Source organism: Silurus meridionalis, chromosome 3, assembly GCF_014805685.1.
Source record: "Silurus meridionalis isolate SWU-2019-XX chromosome 3, ASM1480568v1, whole genome shotgun sequence".
NCBI lineage: Eukaryota > Metazoa > Chordata > Actinopteri > Siluriformes > Siluridae > Silurus > Silurus meridionalis.
In genome coordinates this window covers 23,122,219-23,142,151 of record NC_060886.1, presented here as the reverse complement: position 1 = coordinate 23,142,151, position 19,933 = coordinate 23,122,219, and the positions used below count along the sequence as shown (strand labels likewise).

The 19,933-nt window shown below is 43.6% G+C and overlaps 1 protein-coding gene across 5 annotated transcripts in view; it reads left to right on the top strand.

The window, feature by feature from the left end:
- hdac4 (histone deacetylase 4) overlaps positions 1–19,933 on the top strand; it is a 165,824-nt gene that overhangs the window by 107,595 nt on the left and 38,296 nt on the right. For all 5 annotated transcript variants that reach the window (XM_046839337.1, XM_046839320.1, XM_046839328.1 and 2 more), the window contains 7 exons: positions 992–1,110; positions 10,969–11,097; positions 11,218–11,330; positions 12,432–12,548; positions 13,052–13,256; positions 15,438–15,631; positions 19,338–19,547. In XM_046839337.1, the coding sequence (XP_046695293.1) occupies positions 992–1,110; positions 10,969–11,097; positions 11,218–11,330; positions 12,432–12,548; positions 13,052–13,256; positions 15,438–15,631; positions 19,338–19,547 (1,087 nt within the window). The remainder of the gene's footprint in view (positions 1–991; positions 1,111–10,968; positions 11,098–11,217; positions 11,331–12,431; positions 12,549–13,051; positions 13,257–15,437; positions 15,632–19,337; positions 19,548–19,933) is intronic.

Below are 19,933 nucleotides of genomic sequence, written 5' to 3'. Positions count from 1 at the left end.
AAAGAATAGTTTTTGCTAATCAGTACATCTCCGTAGTGCACCGTGGTCACATGACCGTATTCAGAATATACCGCTGCTTCCTAACGTTTTGTTGAGTGGGGATGTGTTATTCTGAAATAACTCTATATATATAATTTTTTTTGTTTGTTTTGTTTTGTTTTGTTTTGTTTGTTTTGTTTTTCTAGTGGACTGAAATAACAAAAAAAGATATAAAAATAGATATATAAAAATAAATGAATAAAAAAAAATCACAATGCTTATAAAAAATGTTTTATATAAAGTATATATATTTTTTGATAAGCATTGTGATTTTTATTTATTAATTTATTTTTATATATATCTGTTTTTTATCAGCAATGTGCTTTGTGATTTTCTTGTATTTATTTATTTATTTATTTTTTACATTTTTATATATATGATTTCTTTTTTATTAGCATTGTGATTTTTTTTAAATTAATTATTTATTTCTTTATTTATTTATTAGTAGTATTTGTTTTCAGGTGCGGATGCCATTAATGTCCCCACTTTACTATTTCAGCTTTGCTGTTTGTGCTGCATTGTGCAGGACACCGCGCTTTCAAGTGGTGTTTCAGACCCTTAGCGGAGAAGTGTTTATTTGTCGTACTCCCTCATTACGTTTGATACGGTCACTTATTCCGAACTGCTCATCCAATATACTTTACAGAAAAAGTGAAATGTCGAGCTGCCGCTACTCCAACCGTTATACCGAGCACGTCGGTGGGAAAAAAATTCAAAATAATAAGCCCCAAATAACCAAAACGCATTTTGAAGCTTAGATACATTTACAGGATTTGGATTTGTTTTCTGTATTATGGATGAAATAATATTATTTTGAGAAAGGTTATGGGATTTTGGAATGGATTTGCGACGCTCGGCGGGATTCGGGGGGGGAACAAACACAAACAAACAAAAAGACGTTCAGTGGCGAATTTGAAATAACCCTAAATACGCATGTTTGTTTTGTCTCTAGGAAAACCCAGCACAGTTCACTGGATCAAAGTTCTCCTCCGCAGACAGGGATGTCCACTTACAACCACCCAGTGCTGGGACTGTACGATTCCAAAAACGACTTTCCACTCCGCAAGACAGGTAACACAACTTCCTGCTCCATGATTAATGACCAACATAGACTCCTCTAATACACTCCTGGCTGACTAATGTTTATTTCTCCATGTTCTCATTCGGATTTGGAAGCAGACATTTAAAAACAACTTGATCTATGTGTCACTTCCCACACACTGATCCTCGCAACTGATAACCTTCAACTGTCAGTGTGAAGTTTACTGCTAGTAGATGAATATTCTCACTTCTTTTTTTTTTTTGGTCGAAATTTCACAGCATGAAGCGTTCGGTCTCGGGCAGCATGTACGCGTAAATCCAAGCGAAATGAAGTAATGATGCAAAGCGTGTGTAAGGAGGCTTGTGGTCGGGCGCTGGACTCGGCCTGTGAAAAGTCTTTATGTCTTTATCCTAGCTGTCTGGTAGCAACACACAAATAGCAACGATGACAGGCACCGCCATCAATCCCAGAAGGCTGAGCGACCCTTTTCATCACAAGTTTAAATCAAGGAGGCAAAAAGCCAGCAGCAAACACACAGGCCTGATAGGAATGCTCTCTGTCTCTCTCTCTCTCTCTCTCTCTCGGCTCAGCCTGTTATCAACCTTTCAGAATTAGTATCTTTTCCTTCAACTGATGACAGGAAAGAAAAAGGGAACACTAGAGAGATGGCTCTTTTATTTGCCTTGCCTATCGGCAGCAACTGGACTACATAGATCTCTCGCATCGCAACTCGCATAATTGATATACAGTAATACAGTAATATACAGCGGATACCTCATGCTCTGGTAAAAGAGCAGCGATCACCCAAAAAACAGCTGTAAATACAGGTGTGAACCAGGTCACCTTCTGCATCCTCTGACCCGAGCACTCAAACCACAGGCGGAAGTAGTCGAAAACGCACATTGCAGTGTGAACAGCAGCGTTCCCTCGAAAGGGCCTGGTGTTGCCAGATCTGCAGTTTTCATTGTTTATAAATTTTTTTTTTCTTTTTTTTTCTTTCTTAGCTAATAAAGTGAACACATATCAGCTTATTTCTTTTAGACTAGTGATGCTTCTAGTCACATATTTGTTCCTACCCGGGCACAACTATCTCCGGGCGGTGGGTGCACATTACGATTCCCGACCAGGTTCATTCAGCAAGCTTTTAAACAGTTTTTATCCGCTCATAAATAATAAGAAATAGAAGGTGTGCAATAGAATGTTTCTGTGACCAATGACTGTGGCTTTTACCCTGTTCTTCTGCATTACGCTCAGAGGAAGCAGCTACGGTAGGCACTGCAGCGCGATGTCTGCCAGCTGCTGAGCATTGTTACGAGCGAGTCGGTGGGCAGATCGGTGTTCTACACAAAGCCCTGTGAGAGAGTGCAGCAGGAGCCTGAGGTCCTGAGTTGCTCCCATCAGCAGGAGAGCTGCACTTAAGGGCCTTCCCTTTGCACACCCACCTTAGGCTGCCTGAGATTAGGCCACTGCTCTCATTAATCATGCTGGAAATGGACCTGTCAGAGTACTGCAGCCAGGCCGGGCCTCCCTGCACACTCGCTGCCCCCCTGAGACACCAGAGAAATTACAGCAAGGCAGGAAAGGGGATGTTACAGCTGCAATATGCCCATCACCGGACGAGAGAGAGAGCGCAGCATATTGCGGGGCAGAGTTTCACTGAACCTGAACACTGAAGTCCATATGTGCATTCATTTAGATGTGAACATGTTTGTACGTTTAACGCGCGACACCCGATCATAAGATTTCCTCCCCATTTGCTCTCATAACCTCCTCCAGTAAGGCATACATTCATGGAGTTTGCTTTGTGCACAGGGGCACGGCCATGCCGGAACTGGTTTGGGTCTCCTAGTCGAAGTGAAGGGAAAATTGAATCATTCAGAGGCATCTTATACAATTATACGCCTCCAATTTTGTGGTAACAGTTTAAGGAAAAAGCGTCCCACTACTTTTGTCTGTATTTGTCTGTACTTTTATTTTTCACAATGGAGCAATATGTTAGTTCATGAATTTTGAATTGCGTAGGATCCAGAGCGTATCAGGGGAATACTGAGGATGAGATAGGAATACACACACACACGCACACACACACACACATACACTGAATTGGACAGCAGTTTATTACAGAGCAGCATACACACGCTCATTCACACCTAAGACTGCCAATTCACCATGGTTTTCTGGGAGTTAGGAGCAAAGCCATAAGAAAACCCACGTGGGACCATTCCACTAAGCTCAGGATCGTACAGATTCCTGAAGCCGCGAATCAGGAAGTCCGCTACGTAGCTTGCACCATCACGCTGCCTGCAAAACGAAACTTTTCAAACCGATTCTCGTTATTTGCACTTTTCCTGGAGCGTTTTCAGAACGGCTCTAAAAGGACCAATTGTCCAGAGCTTCGTTTTCCACAAAAATCCATGAAAGCGATCCAAACGGGTTCGACCACTCTAACGAACTTCCGTTGCGCATGAGAATTAGTGAACTGGTTTTCCGTTTATCTTATAAGGCAGGTGTCGAATTTCTATGACGTAATCATAAACTATACGCTTATTAGATCAAGATTCGGTTTATTCTAGGGTATTATTTAACTTGGTTTATTTTTATTACCTAAATGATTTAATAAGGTGTGGGCCATGCTTTCAGGAAGGTGTGTGTATATGTGTGTGCATATATATATATATATATATATATATATATATATATATATATATATATATATATATATATATATATATATAATTTTATTTTTTTTTTGAGGGGAAAGAATCTAAACCCTCAAGTCAAGCGTTCCTTTGTATGGTCACAGTTCTTCACTTTGTGGCGAGGCACGTCTGAGTGTTGATTCCAGCTCTCCCGCTGTAGATAAACCTCAGTTTGCTCTGGCCACTGCGGTGCATTCCTGGGGCTGGGTAGAGCGCTCCGTCTCCTGTCACAGAAGCTCCATATCCTCCTCGTTTCTCATCAGAAAGCATAAAAATTTTTCCCCTCCTTCAGTTTTATGCAAGTCTTTCACCTCTGTGATTGGCGATAGAGCAGAGAATCTGTGTCCTTCTCTGTTCTAATTCATGGTTCGGCTTTTTGTTGTCGTCCCCCCTTTTCTCTCATGACGCACGAGGGGTGAATGAGGGTGGAAAGGAGTTGTGCTCTTGTGTTTTCGTCCATTCATTCGTTCGTGCACGCGGAGCCGTGCATAGGCCACTCTTATTCAGAACGAGAGAACACAGCCTTTGTGTTGGAGCTGACACGCGGGTCACAGATTTGATATTTCCATTGGCCGGGTCCTTTTTTTTTTTTTTTTTTTTGCCCTCGTTTAAACGACAAAGTTCGAACTGTATGAGATCAATTCAAGTCCAGCTTTTCCCACAGGAAGTAAAACGAGACGTTGGATGGAACAAAGTGTCACTTGGGAGAATTGTGCTTGACTTCTGGATTAATGTTTATCTCTGGTTTTGGATTAGCATGAAATTACAGCAAATTATTTTAAAAAAGAAAAGAAAAAAAAAAAGCATTTATTTGTGAAATGTCTGTTGCATCAGAGTCAAGCATACAGCTCAAGGTCCTAATCTTGCCTTAAATACCATATACAGTTAGAAACATCTGAGCCGTAAAATAATTAAGATTATTTCACCAAAGGATTTAATGCGAGGCGATGAGCACTTACAAAATGTGGTAATAAAAGGTAAATGTTCATTAGAAAGCTAAAATGTTCTAATATGACTATATAAATTAAGACATTTGAAGAGAGTTGTGTACTGTTTTGCAGTCCAGCCTGCTTGACATTGGACTAAGTGTAACGTAGCCCGTTACCTATAACGAGTTTGACACCCCAGGTCTATAGTAATATCTGAGATCCTTTGTCAGGCTCACAGTGGGAATCCGTTATTATTTCGGGCAGCCTGCATCCCAGTTGTCCTCCGCATGAGCCACCTGCCTGTTATAACGAGCACCATTCACATTTATGTCGACATGGTGATTTCCATTCGGAGCAGACCAACTAGCATCAAGCAAAAACTGCAGCAATCTGGAAGAAATCAGGCCGAGGCACCAAAGCGCTCGGTCCCCACAGCCCCGAGGCTGCAGTTTGGGCTTTAATGTTCACTAAACACGGCGCAGCGGGGGACGGACCCGCTGGAGCCGTACCACATGGCTCTGATGTGTCAGAGATGCAGAACAGGAAACCATCCAGTACCTGCTTTAACTACACGGCATATCCCCCGTTTCCTTCGTTCAATCGGCAGAGTTCACTCCCTTAGAAGCAGCCTGATGAATCAGCGAACGCAGAGTCTATCCATGTTTATTCCCCTCACAGATCAGCCTCGGCACGAACACACACACACACACACACACACACCCCTCCTCTGAGTCATAATAAACCTTCCACGTTATATTTTTATTCAATCTTCGATCCTGGTTGAAATTTTTTCGCTCTTTGCCAAGTCTCTTGTTTCGGGTAATACCCTCATGCATCCGAGCTTTATTGCCAACCTGTGCACAGCTAGACTCGTATTTGTGCTTCACTAACTCTGACTCATAGAAATATTAAACCAAACCACTATCATATAAACATTGAGGAAAAAAACTTCCCGTCATACCGCAGCGGTGCCGAAGTCTCGATTCTGATCAGTCAGAATGTATTCGTTAAGATCCTCTAACCGTAGCTCAAGAAAATCACAGGTTCGTACACGTTGCCATTTTTATAGTAACATAACGAGCGGGTGATTGCTATAATCTATGTCCGGTTTTAAATTGTGCTGGCAACCAAATCGAATGTATAATCAATAAGGCGATGTTTTGTCTGAGAAGAGATGTTTCTTAAATATTGATAGTTTTTACACTTTGTGTCTCCAGAATTTATATTTAAAAAAAAATAATTTTGGGTGGGGGGGTACACAAAATCTACATGTGCTGGATGCTGGAGATGCATGCAGCAGTATGTTTTCTGCATCTAATCAGCGATTTTCCTTTTGGCAAAATGATATTTTTTTTTGAATAGGCGAAAGCATACACAAATACAAAACCGTACACGAATATTAAATCGCGCCGTGTCTGCTTTCAATCAGCCTTAATCAGAACCCGATGAACTCTTCGTCAGCCGCATCTCTGCGTCCTCACGAGAAGTCTGCGTCTCGGCGCTTCCAAGTATTTGTTTAGCAAAGCGGCGGTCCCTCGAGAGCGCGCCATTACGGAGCCCTCTGCGCCGCTGAGGACAGTGCTCATTCCTCACACGGTACATTGTGTGCTCTCCTCCTCCCCTATTAGACCACGAACAGCTCTCGGAGCTCGTTCACCTGATTCGAACTCTTTCAAACAGCGCTAAGCGCTTATTAAATGGATCTCAGCAGACGACTTGTGTATCATTTCCTGCTCGTTCTGCTGCACTCGGCTGGTGACTTGCCATAGTTGGCACAGTCACCGCGTGTCCTTGATGGCACTTAAACTCCCTTGCAGAGCTTTCTCATCAGCCTTCATCAAGCTTTATAGTGCAGGGGGGAATGGCTTTCCTCGCCTCTCCTTCTGCTCGCTTCCATTTTACCTCCTCGTCTCTCGCCGGTTGCGTTCCTCAGCCGTGTCAGGTGCAGACGCGGAATGGCGCTCCCTTTCCACCCACGTGCCAAGGCGCCCTCGTTACGCCCGAACAGAGACGAGAAGACCCCCAGAAGAATTGGTTTTCTCAAGGAACTAGTTACTCAAGTTATTAATAAGCATGCCAGCACTGTGGATTTAATGAGTGTCTAAACTAGGAGATCGATTAGTGCTTGTGAGGGGGTCCGAGTCATCTCCGCATCTCGTTCAGCTAAAAACCGGACCGTATCCCGAAACGTTGATTGACAGTTCAGCATCACTTCCCTAATCACACCAAGAGTTGTGTTCGGTACATTCGTGCTTTATGGCCCTTCGAAGAACCCAATCCACTGCACTCTGCACTCAGCTGCTCCAACTCATTTCAGCCGTGCACATGCAAGTCTTCAATCTGGTTTCACCAACGAGCCGCCCAGCAACGAGGCAACTTGCAGCTATTTCCCCAGTAACGTTTTTGCAATTGCCTTCTCGGAATCCACGTGTCTACCCAGGGTGCACGCAGATAACCATCTCTCATGCGACCGGGATCTATTTAGTATCTGATTAATAACCCGTTTTATGCGTTCTAATCAGCGCACTTACGCGAGGTCGTGCCGAGCTGCACTTCTCCGTTTTCTATTGTTGTTACTGCGGGAGGTCAAAATAAGCCTGGCTTTGAAACACTTTTAATTTCTATATCCTGCTTTTCTCCCGCACAATATTGGCAAGAAAGTAGACGCGGGGAGCCCAGATGGTGTGTGTTTGAGGCGTGCTCCCATGCGGGCTTCACTTTGTCTTTTTTTAATGCGAGAACGTTATAGGCTTAATCCATACAAGAGCCCATTTCATGTAACAAAAGCGTCCCCGTGTAGAAACGCCAGCACGAGGCGAGGTAAGGTCTACAGCTGTAAATCCTTACTTATTACTGTTTAGGATCCGATGCTGGCTGAACAGCCCGCGGTGTCCTCGCTGGCTTTAATATTCGCCAATTCCTGAGCAATTTTCTCGTTTTTCGCCGCAGGTAATAACACGCCTTGGATATCCGCTGTATTCTAATCCGAAGTGCGCAAAAAAAAAAAAAAACAATACGATAAATATGAATGCGGCACATAAAATGACAATTCCTGGAAAACAGTGGCATTACAAAATGTCCGGGACTATTTTTAGTTAGTATATCGTGTGTTTAGAAACAAGGAGAAGAGGTGTGTGATTGCATTTGTTTTTTTGTTTTTTTTCTTTCAGCTTTTAGAATCCATCCATATTGAGCTAATGATGTTACTGCATTGAATTTTTATTATTCTGAACCGAGCCCAGGATAATTCTAAGGTGTCCCACTTTAATAAACTGAACCACAAAGCTGTGTTGTTTCATTCTTACCAAGGCCTTGCAATGGTTTCACCCTGAAAACTCGACGTACGCTGCCCAAGCCTAGTGGTTCTCTTAGGAAATTGTGTTTTGAGTAGTGTATAATACCGTATTTTTTGGACTATAAGCCGCTACTTTTTTCCCACGGCTTAAACAACGAAGCGGCTAATATATGTATTTTATATGTATATATTGGGTTTTTCCCGGTTTTACAAACTTCAAGCCAAAAAAACTAATTATTCATCACGCTGAAAACAACCAAGCATGAAATAACACACTTCACCTGTGCTCTGAGCTGCACGGCATCGGGAGAAAATCTTCCACTAATAGTGATTTTTAAACACACGACGATGCCAAAAGAAAAACTCCCGAGAGAAATAGTTGTGAAAGGAAGGAGGAAGACAGTGAGCAATGACTTTCTTGGTCGGCTACTGTTTAGATACAAGCCGTTGTAGCGCGTTGAGTCTGGGTCATGGGATAGCTCGCTAACTCCAGTTGCAACAGAAATCATATAAACACAGACAGGTTTCCAAAACTCATGCTTTTTTATTTTTCTTGGCAACAGCGTTATGGGTTAGTCAAAGAAACTTAGAAATGAGCATCAGAAAATAATAAGGACATATTCCTCGGTCTTGCACACATGCAGTAATACCGGAAAAAATGTGGCGGCAGGCTATTCCCAAAATGCTGCTTTGCTCTTAAAGGAGCCACAACATATTTCACCCGTTACACCGTGTAACAGTCACTGTCTTTCGTTAAAGCCTGTGTAAAGTTCATTAGTTTCAGTGTAGACATGTGTAGGCTTATAGACAGGTGCGGCTTATTTATGTTTAAAATAAAAATCTTTGTTAAATTTAGTGGGTGCGGCTTATATATGGGTGCGCTTAATAGTCCGGAAATTACGGTAATATACTTGCTTTAGCAAATCCACCAAGACATTTTTTATCTGGTGGCTTTCCTGTTGGGAGATCTCAAAGTCCAAATTCCGGAGATCTCCATAAAGTTCTAGAGTAATTGTCCTTGTTTCTGGATGGGGCACATGGTGTTACCTTTCCCTCGTCAATCCGAGCTACACTACACGGTGTAATCTCCTGTATGTGGAAGAGTTTTATGATCACTTGGTTATGCAGCCCTGTGATACAGCAGTTGGTCGTTGGCTTCAGGCTGTTTGGAGGACATGTGTGCTAGTCTTCACTCTCTCAGTGTAATCTCTCTCAGCTGTAGAACTGGCTAGTGGGTGGGGATCAGCAAATGACCAAATCAAACAAAACTGGAATGAGAAATAAACTAAAAATCAAAAACCCACTAACTCAAACTGCACTGTATATGAATACAAAACGTTTAGATACACTAGTCTCTATAGAACGACCCTGAAGATTTTGGTGGGCAGTCGGGTACATTTTGAAGCATTTTGTTCCAATACCCTGAAGTCAGTGAGTACAAGGGTGACCAAGGGTATCCATTTCCACTGCTGATCTCCAAGCTTCACTTCTGCCACATCAGCACTTTTCCACAGTGAGGGGGGGGCGGGTTCTGTCCCCAGGTCCTTGGCCTCATGGTAGCCCTCATTCATTCCACTTACAGCAGGCGATGCCCTGCTGCTGGCTGCCAGCCATGGATTTACACTAGCCCACTCTATTACAATTAATATTCCACCGCCCGAGAAAAGTACGACAGCCGCTCGGGACTCGATTATTCCAAATATGTTTTTTTTTTTTTCCTTTTTAACGTTTGCATTTCGTTGTTTATTACCGAGTTTATTACAGTGCATACTTTCCGCTACAGGGTACTTTATGTGTCCTGTGCAGATTTTCAAAAACAATGATCCTCAGGGTACATTTCCAAACTTCAGTCATCATCAAAGATTCCGCTGGTGCGACCTTAACATCTCGTTTTGCTTGGGTTAGAAAGGCTAGTTTCTTGCCATTAGTGTGTTAGCCTTCAATTATGAGAAGGCAAAAGGGCAAACCTTAATTCAGTCTTTGGCAGCCGTACTCTTCGTCCTTGACTAATGCACGGTCTTAATGGAAGGATGCACTACATTCTTTAACAAAGATGTCTGGGAAGGGTCCCGCCTCTTACAAGAAGTGCCACCCTTACATTCACCTAGTTTGCTAATCGCAACCACAAGACCAGCGATTTAATACAGAGTGCTCTTCGGAAAGTGCTTCAAGTTATGGAACCTGGACGTTTTAGATAAGTGCATTACGACAGGTTCATCTATGGTCTTACTTAGTGTTTCTAAATGGGTGTGAACGATGAGAAGATGGTGCTTATGGTCATTTTCTCAGTGGCTACTGACCGCACTTAATATTGACCAAAACCCAGTGGGGTTTGAACAACATTAATGATCTCTGGATGCACTCATCATTGGCCACTGGATATCTGACACATGGTCACATGCTAATCATTGGTCATTAGGACTGGCTCGCTAAATGAAGGAAGCAGAGACAGCGGAACTAGCGGTTGAAACGCCAGTGGTCAAGTGGACCGTGTGTGGGGAAAACTCTCGCTTCCGGGATTGTTGCTCGACCCAAAGTTACTTGCTCAAGCTAGCATGGGCCAGTGCACTGCGAAAAACACAGCATTGCAGACTGAAGTCTACACATTTAATGAAGAATCTTTAAAACTACTGCTGGTTACATTGTGGTTTTTCTTGACTCGATTGGGTTGATTCGTTTTGGCGCTAGGCTGGAATCCTTTTTCTGTTTTTTTTCTCTCCAGTGTTTCTGCCTTTTTGTCTTTCAATGCTTTTTATGGTTTTGTTCAATTTAACACAGGTGTCAAAATGTTGCTCTGTTCAGAAGTTTGTGCGCTTTTGATTTCATATTAGCTCATTAACGCGATATCTTTATAAGACCAGGCTAGCAGATTAGTATCGGATTATGTGTGGGAAAGAAGCATGGATCTGAGCGTGATATGACAGGCTGCAATGTGAGCACAGCGTGTGTTTGGACTCCCCACAGCGTCTGAGCCGAATCTGAAGCTGCGCTCCAGGCTGAAGCAGAAGGTGACGGAGCGGCGAAGCAGCCCGTTGCTGCGGAGGAGGGACGGCCCCGTAACTTCGGCCAAGAAGCGCTCTCTGGACGTGACAGGTGAGGGATAACAAAAACCCTACAACTCTCTTCTAAAGCAACCTGTTGGAGGTACCCACAGCAGGTATGCCGCTATGTGCTTTAGTCCAATTCAAATATTTCACATTCTTTTGTTTTTAGAATCAGCTTGTAACAGTGCACCAGGCTCTGGCCCCAGCTCACCCAACAACAGCTCCAACAACATCACTAATGAGAACGGCATCACAAGCTCAATCTGCAACAGTCCAGTGGAGGTGCAGGTCACATTTCACATTACACTTCAGCCTCAGCTCAGAATCAGTAGATGCTTTTTCTTTATTTTTTTTCCTTCAGGTTAAACTATGACATATTATTCCTGTCCAGAGTTGCAGTCATTTTTCACCAACATCTTTTATTGATGATGGGAGAGTCAAAGTCTTCTCCAGCACATCCCAAAGATTTTTAATGGGGTTAAGGTCTGAACTCTGTGGCGGCCAATCCACGTGTAAAAATTATCTCATGTTTCCTGAAACACACTTTCACAATTTGAGCCAGATGAATCCTGGAATTGTCATCTTGGAATATACCCGTGCCATCAGGGGAAAAAAATCTATTAATGGAATAACCTGGTCATTCAGTATATTCAGGTAGTCAGCTGACCTCATTCTTTGGACACACAACAATGCTGAACCTGGACCTGACCAACTGCAGTGACCCCAGATCATAGCACTGCCCCCACAGGCTTGTACAGGCACTAGGCATGATGGGAGCATTAGTTCACTGGCCTCTCTTCTTACCCTAAGACCCCTCACTCTGGAACAGTTTAAATCTGGACTCATCAGACCACATAAATCTCTTCCATTGCTACAGAGTTCAATCTTTATGCTCCTTAGCAAGTTAAAGTTTTTTTCAGATTAGCCTCACTGATAAGTGGTTTTCTTAAGGCTACACAGCTGTTTAGTCCCAATCTTTTGAGGTTATCACGATTTTATATATATATATATATTCTTTGCATGCTCTATTGGTATATTTATGCATTCACCAGATATGTGTTTCTGTTCATATAAGCACAAGCTGTTTAATAAGGAGAAGTATTTGCTTTAAGTTATACATCAGAAGGGTTTGTAAATTGTACTATGAAGAAAAATTTCTCCTAAATAAGTGTGACAGAATAAACCTAGACATTATCCAGCAGACATTTTGATGATTTTCATAGAGCTAGAGTGCTGAGATTGTGCTGTGGATATACTCTGTGTGTGTGTGTGTGTGTGTGTGTGTGTGTGTGTGTGTGTGTGTGTGTGTGTGTGTGTGTTTGTCTTTACACCGCCACACAGAGCGTTTATTTATTTGTGTGTGTGTGTGTTGCTCTTTTCCAGCCTTCCCTGGCACATCGTCTTGCCAGCAGAGAGGGTCCTGTTAGCCAGCTGTCTCTGTACACATCCCCCTCCCTCCCAAACATCACTCTGGGCTTGCCAGCCACCGGCTCCACCACTGTGAGTGGCTCCATCTCACTTTCACACTCTCTTCCTCCCGCTCACTCTCTCTCTTCCTACTCACTCGCATATCTTTCTCATGCCTGCCTATCTTTAGCTCAATGCCTTGTCTATATTGCGTCTTATGCTCTCTCTTTCTCCGCCCTCTCCGTCTCTCTGACGTATTTTTCCTCTATTCTCTGCCACCGGGTTTGCCCCTGACTGGCCATTGAGCTGAAGAGTCCACATAGAGGGCTCCTGTCTAGACCGTCAGCGTGCTGTATGCGGCTTTTCAGCGCAACTACCATTTCAGAAAGGAGCCATTGAGACACAATGACCGAACGCCGCTCGCTGACGCAAACGCCGACCCCCCCCAAAATACAGATCTAACTCTCGCATTGATTCTGTACTGCCGAGAAACACGGTCTCTCTTACTTGACCTTTTGGGTTTTCCATTCACTTCCTTGTGTTCACATTTCACACACTGGTTGCTCATGTGTTTTTTTGCTGCTGTTTTTCACCAGGTGGCATCCGGCCAGCAGGAGGGTGAGCGACTGGCGATAGCAGGCCTGCAGCCCGGATTATCCATAACCACTCCGTTCATCACTGGAGCCCATCTTCCTTCCTATCTGGCTGCCACGGCCTTGGAGCGAGAGGGAGGCTCCGCCCACAACCCGCTGCTGCAACACATGGCCCTCCTGGAGCAGTCGCAGAACCCTCTGGTTTCAGGTCCGTATTGTACTTAAATTCGGCCGTCATGTCAGTTACGCACCCATGATGTTGGTGCGACGTGCGATCACGAGGTTCAGTAGCTTTCTAACAGGTTTCCTTGAATTTCCTCAAGACGGCTTGGATTTGAAAAGCCAAAACTCACATAGCCTTCATTTTGCAAGTTCATGACATGCGGATTGGCAGAAAAAAGTTATTTCCGGGTCTGAAAATGGAGTGTATTCTGTACAGACAGAGTGTAAACTAACAACACAATTTTTTCCAAAAACAAATAAAATTATATATATATATATATATATATATATATATATATATATATATATATATATATATACACACACACAACAAATACTTTTGGGATAGTTTTTATTTTTTATTTTTTGCACTGAAACTCAAAGCAACTTTCAATCAACATTTTCTTATTCATATTGCTTAAATTGGATCACAGATTGAAAAAGATAAACCGAGCCTTGTGTGTATACACGGCAGCTGTTACTTGTCGACAGACAGCCTATACATAGCAGATGTTATATAAAGTGCATCATTAATATTACACTTTGATCTGCTGGTTTCTCTTCGGGAAGGCTTTTGACGATATAAAACATCGGGCTATTCTCCGTGGTTAAGCAGCTCGATTCAGGAAACGGGGGGTTACTGCGTCTTCGCTCTAAACGCTACTTTATGAACTTCATCCCTTTTAAATTGCCATCAATTTGTGCTGATTGGCTCGAAGGAAGCTTTATTTTTAATGAATTTAGTCATAGACAATGTTAATTAGCCTCCCACTGAGCTCAGCACGACAGCAGCAGGATGGTCGATACTTCTGCCCAGCCGACACAGAGAGATTTCGGTGAGGTAGCTGAGACACTGTATCGCAGCCGAGCTCTTCTCCTCCACTTCATCTCATCTGTTCAAGAGATTTTTGAAATCATGACGCATTAAGGACAGGACAGAGAGGGTGAACATTGTTGATTGTGATTTTAGACCTTAGTTCTATCTGATAGGATTATGTCGTCACTTTGTTCATTTCTTAAACGATTATCAAACTAAATCAATCTCCCAAGATGAGAACATGTTCCTCTTTTTGAACCTGGTTTCTCTGGTCGAATCGCGGAGTTGTTTTCACATCTGGCTCGCTCATCAACCTGTAAAGCTTCTCCGTGACAATGTCTGTGGTTAAACACTCCACGCATTTAAGATGGAACGGAATCGAATTGAATTAGCGAACGATTCTGAGATCCTTGAATAAAGGATGGCACATAATCTGGAGCTCCTCTAAGCGTTTGCCTCACAATTCTGGTCCTGACGCTTCCAGAGGGAGCGTGATTGCATGTTGCACACAAACTGTTCAGACATGACACAAAAAAAAAATCACTGCCAGTAAATCGGGCCTCCTATAGCTTTACAATATGTTTAGCTGTTATTCATTGTTATAGTTTCCTTTTCTGACAACAGAGAGCCGATCGCCCTGCTATCTAGAAATCACGAGTGCAAAACGAGCTGTTCTGTCTGCGTGGGAGGGGCTATTCGATTTTATTCTGTCAATCAGGGCGACGCCAGCCAATCGCAGTCTCCTGTAAGGGCAGGCATGTGGATGAGGGCGAATAGATTTTTACCTTTGAGTTTTTCAATGGAATGGGGTCAATCCTAAAAGGGGAACCCATACTGATCTGATGAGTTGACTACCAAAAGCTCAGCTCTCTCTTCCTGTTTTATTTGGCCCAGCAGTGTGATACATGTCAGCCCACTCAGGATTATTGCATTTCAATGCATTTTTATTCAACTAATTAACAGTGCTGTTTATTTATCGTTGATTGACGTTACTGGTGTTCTGCACTTACCTGTCCAGACCTACAGCTGCTGTACTGATGCGTTCTGTGCATTTGAACCTTGCACTTTTGCATCCATATTGTTCTAGCCTTTATTAATTATTTATATATATATATATATATATATATATATATATATATATATATATATATATATATATATATATATATATATATATATATATCTCAACATAATGGAATCGGCCATTTATGACTTGTATAACTCGCGTTGAAACTTTATTAAATTACATTTCCGTACACCGTGATAGAGATGTGTCAGAGGGAATAAATGAATGAAAGGTTCGAATTATAATAACGTTCTGTGTGTGTGTGTGTGTGTGTGTGTGTTTAGGTCTAAGTGGTCTGCCCCTACAGTCACCTTCCATCCATAAGCTGCGTCCTCACCGGCCACTGGGTCGAACCCAGTCAGCGCCTCTGCCCCAGAACACACAGGCCCTGCAGCAGCTCGTGGTCCAGCAGCAGCACCAGCAGTTCCTGGTCAAACAGAAGCAGCACTTTCAACAGCAGCAGCTCCACATCAGCAAGGTACACACCCACCATCTCTCCATCCCTTCCATCTGTTCTCTTACTTTCTCTCTCTCTCTCGTTCCTTTCCCTTGCCCACTTTCTGTTCTGTCTCTTGTCACTATGGCAACCAGGAGGATGCACATCCCTTATTTGGGCACACCGGAAGCTTATTGAATGTACGTGTGTATTTTAGAGTGTGTGAGTGTGTGTGAGAGAGCCGCACTCTAAATGCAGTGTCATGAGATGAGTGTGGGCGTAGAGAATTACTCCAGTGAATGAATGATCCCCCCCTTATTCATTCTCTCTTTCTCTCTTTTCCTTTCTTTGTCACTCTGTCTTGTCTCTTGTCCTCTCTCCTGGTTGTTTCCCTTTTCCTGCTTCCTCTTTTACCATTATTTATCCTCTCACTCTGCCTCAGCCCCCCCTCTCCTTCTCTCCATTCTTGTTTCCGCAACTCTCTTCCCCTTTTCCATTCTTCTTCTCTTTTTATCTCTCTCTCTCTCTCTCTCTCTGCCAAACTGTGAGCACTGTGAGCTTTATGTTTGTCTGTTTCCCCCCCACAACACACATTTTTTTCTTCTCTCCACGTCTCTCTCTTTTTCTCCCTTTTTTTTTCCCTCCCATGCTGATGTTTTGCCCTATCTTCTCTATCTTTTTCTCTGCAGTGCTCACGCTCCCCCTCTGTCTCTCTCTCTCTCTCTCTCGCTTGCATTTTAGATAACAACTGTTGCCAGAACATTAGACTAAAGGGGGGAAAAATAATAGTCTCCTCCTCCCTGTTTTGTGTGTGTCGTATGTCTGACGCAGTGTATGATCTGGAGATCTGGATGATGTTTAGCCTCAGGATCTGCGCCCACACACACACACACACACACACACACACAACGCACGCACGCACACAGGGGCTAAAAGGTGGCTTTCGTAAGCAGGCCGATCTCCCAGGATGACAACCTTCAGTGAACAGCGCTCTTCCTGGACGTGGTGTCGTTTGTCGCTCGCTCTGCAGACACTAGAGGAATGTAATACCTCTGTGGCATTTCCCCTGTTTACGTGCACAGTTAGGAACTGCTGCAGGAAAGATATGTGCACCACATGAGCATGTGAAGTGCTTTCAGCCAGCAAGACTTTCCCTCTCATACGGCTGCATTTTTCTACACGTGGATCCGGTGTGCGTTCAGTGTGGGCGCTTCTTTATATCCAAACATAAATCTGGCGTTTCTGTATTTCTGCAGAATTCTGTGTCTGCATTAGCTAATGGAAACAAAAAAAAAGAACTTTACTCCTCATTCTGAGACGTGTTTAATCTTTTATTTAATCTCTTCAGCGTTTTTTTTTTTTTTGCTGCCTTTCTGCTTTTCGTTCACAAAGAGCAGCGTAATCAGCGCTTACACAGCCACTCAGGCACAGTGAATTTCCACTTTAAATGAGTAAGAATGTGAAAAGAGCAACAAAAGGGGAGGTCGGGGGCGCGGAAAGAAAGAAAATTGAAAAAAAGCAAAGTTTGTTTGGAGAACTGAGGACAGGGATGCGGCATTGCCAAGTGCTCTGACGTCAAAGATGTTCCCTTGGCTCGGAGCCACAGTGTTGTGTTGTTGCCAGAGTTGGCTCCCGCTCCCGTGTGTGTGTGTGTGTGTGTGTGTGTGTGTGTGTGTGTGTGTGTGTGATCCCACTCAGGCGATAGGGCAGGAGGTAGTTTTTCAAGAAAGCAGGCAGATTCGAGGGTGGAGTGTCAGCAGCCGTAAAAGAACAAACGCCCTGCGTATCTCCTGTCCTCCCCTGTTCTCTCTCACTCTGCACTCTGTGTTACGACATGCCCTCGTTTCGGTTTCCCGTGTGTTATTGTGAGATCGTATTGCCAGCCTGTGTGTGTGTGTGTGTGTGTGTGTGTGTGTGTGTGTGTGTGTGTGTGTGTGTGTGTGTGTGTGTGTGTGTGTGTAAGCCGGTTTTCATGGTGTAGGGTCTAAAGAGTTCCCGTGGTGATTTCCGTCCTTTTTTCCTCTCTCGAGCATTGACGACTCTTACGGCCTGCTGACTCGTCAGTCCTCGGCACCGGCGGTGCTCCTCTGTAGTTCATTCTCTGTAATTGCTGCTCAGTAAATAGCGCCGGTGAGCGTTAGCGATGCCGACAAATCCAACGGAAACGGAGACAGTTCATGGAAAGCCGGTTTCGACTGAGCAGAAGGAAAGCTTTCTGCAATCAGACTTGTACTAGCACTCGGTCGCTCGAAGCCTCTGGGTTACTGATCAGAAGGTCGGGGTTTCAAGCCACATTGAGCAAGGTCCCTAACCCTCTCCTCCACGGGCTCGGTATCATGGCTGACCCTGAGCACTGACCCTGAAATGCTGCAGTATGTGAAGAGAACATTTCACTGTGATGATGTGTAAACAGCGGCGGACGAAGTACACGAAGCATGTAGTTGAGTCTGCCTTCACATGTATCCAAAGTACTCTGATTTATTATGGCTATCAGGTTTCTTCAGCCATTTTTGTCACAAGACTCTTTGCTTCATCAACTGAGTTTGTTTGTAAAGACTCCTTGTAAAGTTCCTCGTAGCACAGCGTTTTATTAACACTGATCGATATCTATTATAAAGATCATGAGCCCAAAACCTTCTTTTCGGGTTTAGGTTCGAGGCAGGAGTTCCTCCCGTCGTTTAGTAATAGTGTTCAGACGGCCCGTGTCGTCTCGTAGAAAGCGCGGACGAAAATGTCGTCTCGAGGCTTTCGGTTGCTTTAGCAAATCGGACGTATGCAGGAAAAGCACAGAACCGAAATGTAGTAAAGCAGCTGGACGCTTTGTCGAGAGGAAATTGGGAAAGGCGACGTTACTCTGCGGCTGCACTCTTCTCTGAACCGGTTCTATTGTGACATGGTGGAGAAGATTTCCTAATATCAGGTCCGTTAATATTTGGACACTGACTAAGCTGTATATTGGGGTTGATTAGAGGTAATAATACGTATAATAACCACTGAGTATAAAAAGCTGATTTTGATCTTTGATTTTTATATATATATATATATATATATATATATATATATATATATATATAAAATCAGGAAACCAAAAGTAATTGGACTGTCTTTTACTCTGTCGTCCCTCCACACTTCACCTACAATTAAGCAAAAAATGATAGGATGTGATGTGGCTGCTGACAAAAGCAGCAGGATGGATTTCTGAAGGGGAATAGGGTTATGATCTGCCCACATTCAAGCCAAGTGCTTCTACAGCCCAGGTGGACAATAACACGAGACACACTTCGAAAGCAAGAAGTGGAATGTACTGCAATGGCCAAGTCACCTGACCTCAACTTACTTCAGCATGCATTTCAGTTTCTAAAGCCAAAATGCCCTAAGAACAAACAGAAACTAAAGACAGATGTTGTAAAGGCCTGTCAGTGTATCACCAGAGACAATATCTAGTGGATGGTGATATCCGGCGGTCCCAGATTTTAGGCAGGAGCAGAATCACTTCTGATTGAGCAGAAGTACCCTTTTCATCTTCATCAAAACATCCTCGTATGAGCACAAATAGGTCAGGGCTTCTGAATACCATCAAGCTGAAACACTGTAGAATTTCTAAGCACAGTAACAAAATACGACATTACAGGACCGAATCTTCATTTGTAGACAGTCAGATATTCAGGCAGCCACTGGAAGTCAAGGCCTGGACAAGGACTGAAAATATAACTTTTTTCACTCATGCTGTATATGTTTCACTTTGTAGATCATGGCCACTAAACCGAATGAGCCAGGCAGGCAGCACGAGAGTCACCCGGAGGAGACGGAGGAGGAGCTGAGGGAGCATCAGGCTCAGAGCGACCCTGCCGAAGGCCTGATGCGTGGAATCACCATCAAACAGGAGCCTCCTGATCAACTGGAGGAGGAGCTGCAGCAGCGAGAGAGACAGGCAGAGCACGAGCTGATCTTCAGACAGGTCAGGCACTTGGGAATTATGCAGGTGAAATTAAAAACATGAAACCACCAAAAACCTGTGAGGAAAAAAACAAACACAAAAAAAAAGCTGCCCTGTGTATTATGTGAGGTATAGAGAGATATTCATGATTACATTTCGTCTCAGTCTGCTCTTGGCACTTGAAATGTGCGCTGCACTGTACATCAGTTTTTGGCTCGGACTTAAAAATAACTCAGACACCCACACAGTCACGAACGAACCTACAGACGCGCATGCACACACCACCGTGTCTCAGCACGCCCCCGCTCTACTGAGGCCACTCGCTTTATCTGTGTTTCACTCAGCAGGAGCGAGCTGAGGTTTAGGAACCATGAAGTGTGTGTCTCTGCAGTATCCATCGCTCTGCA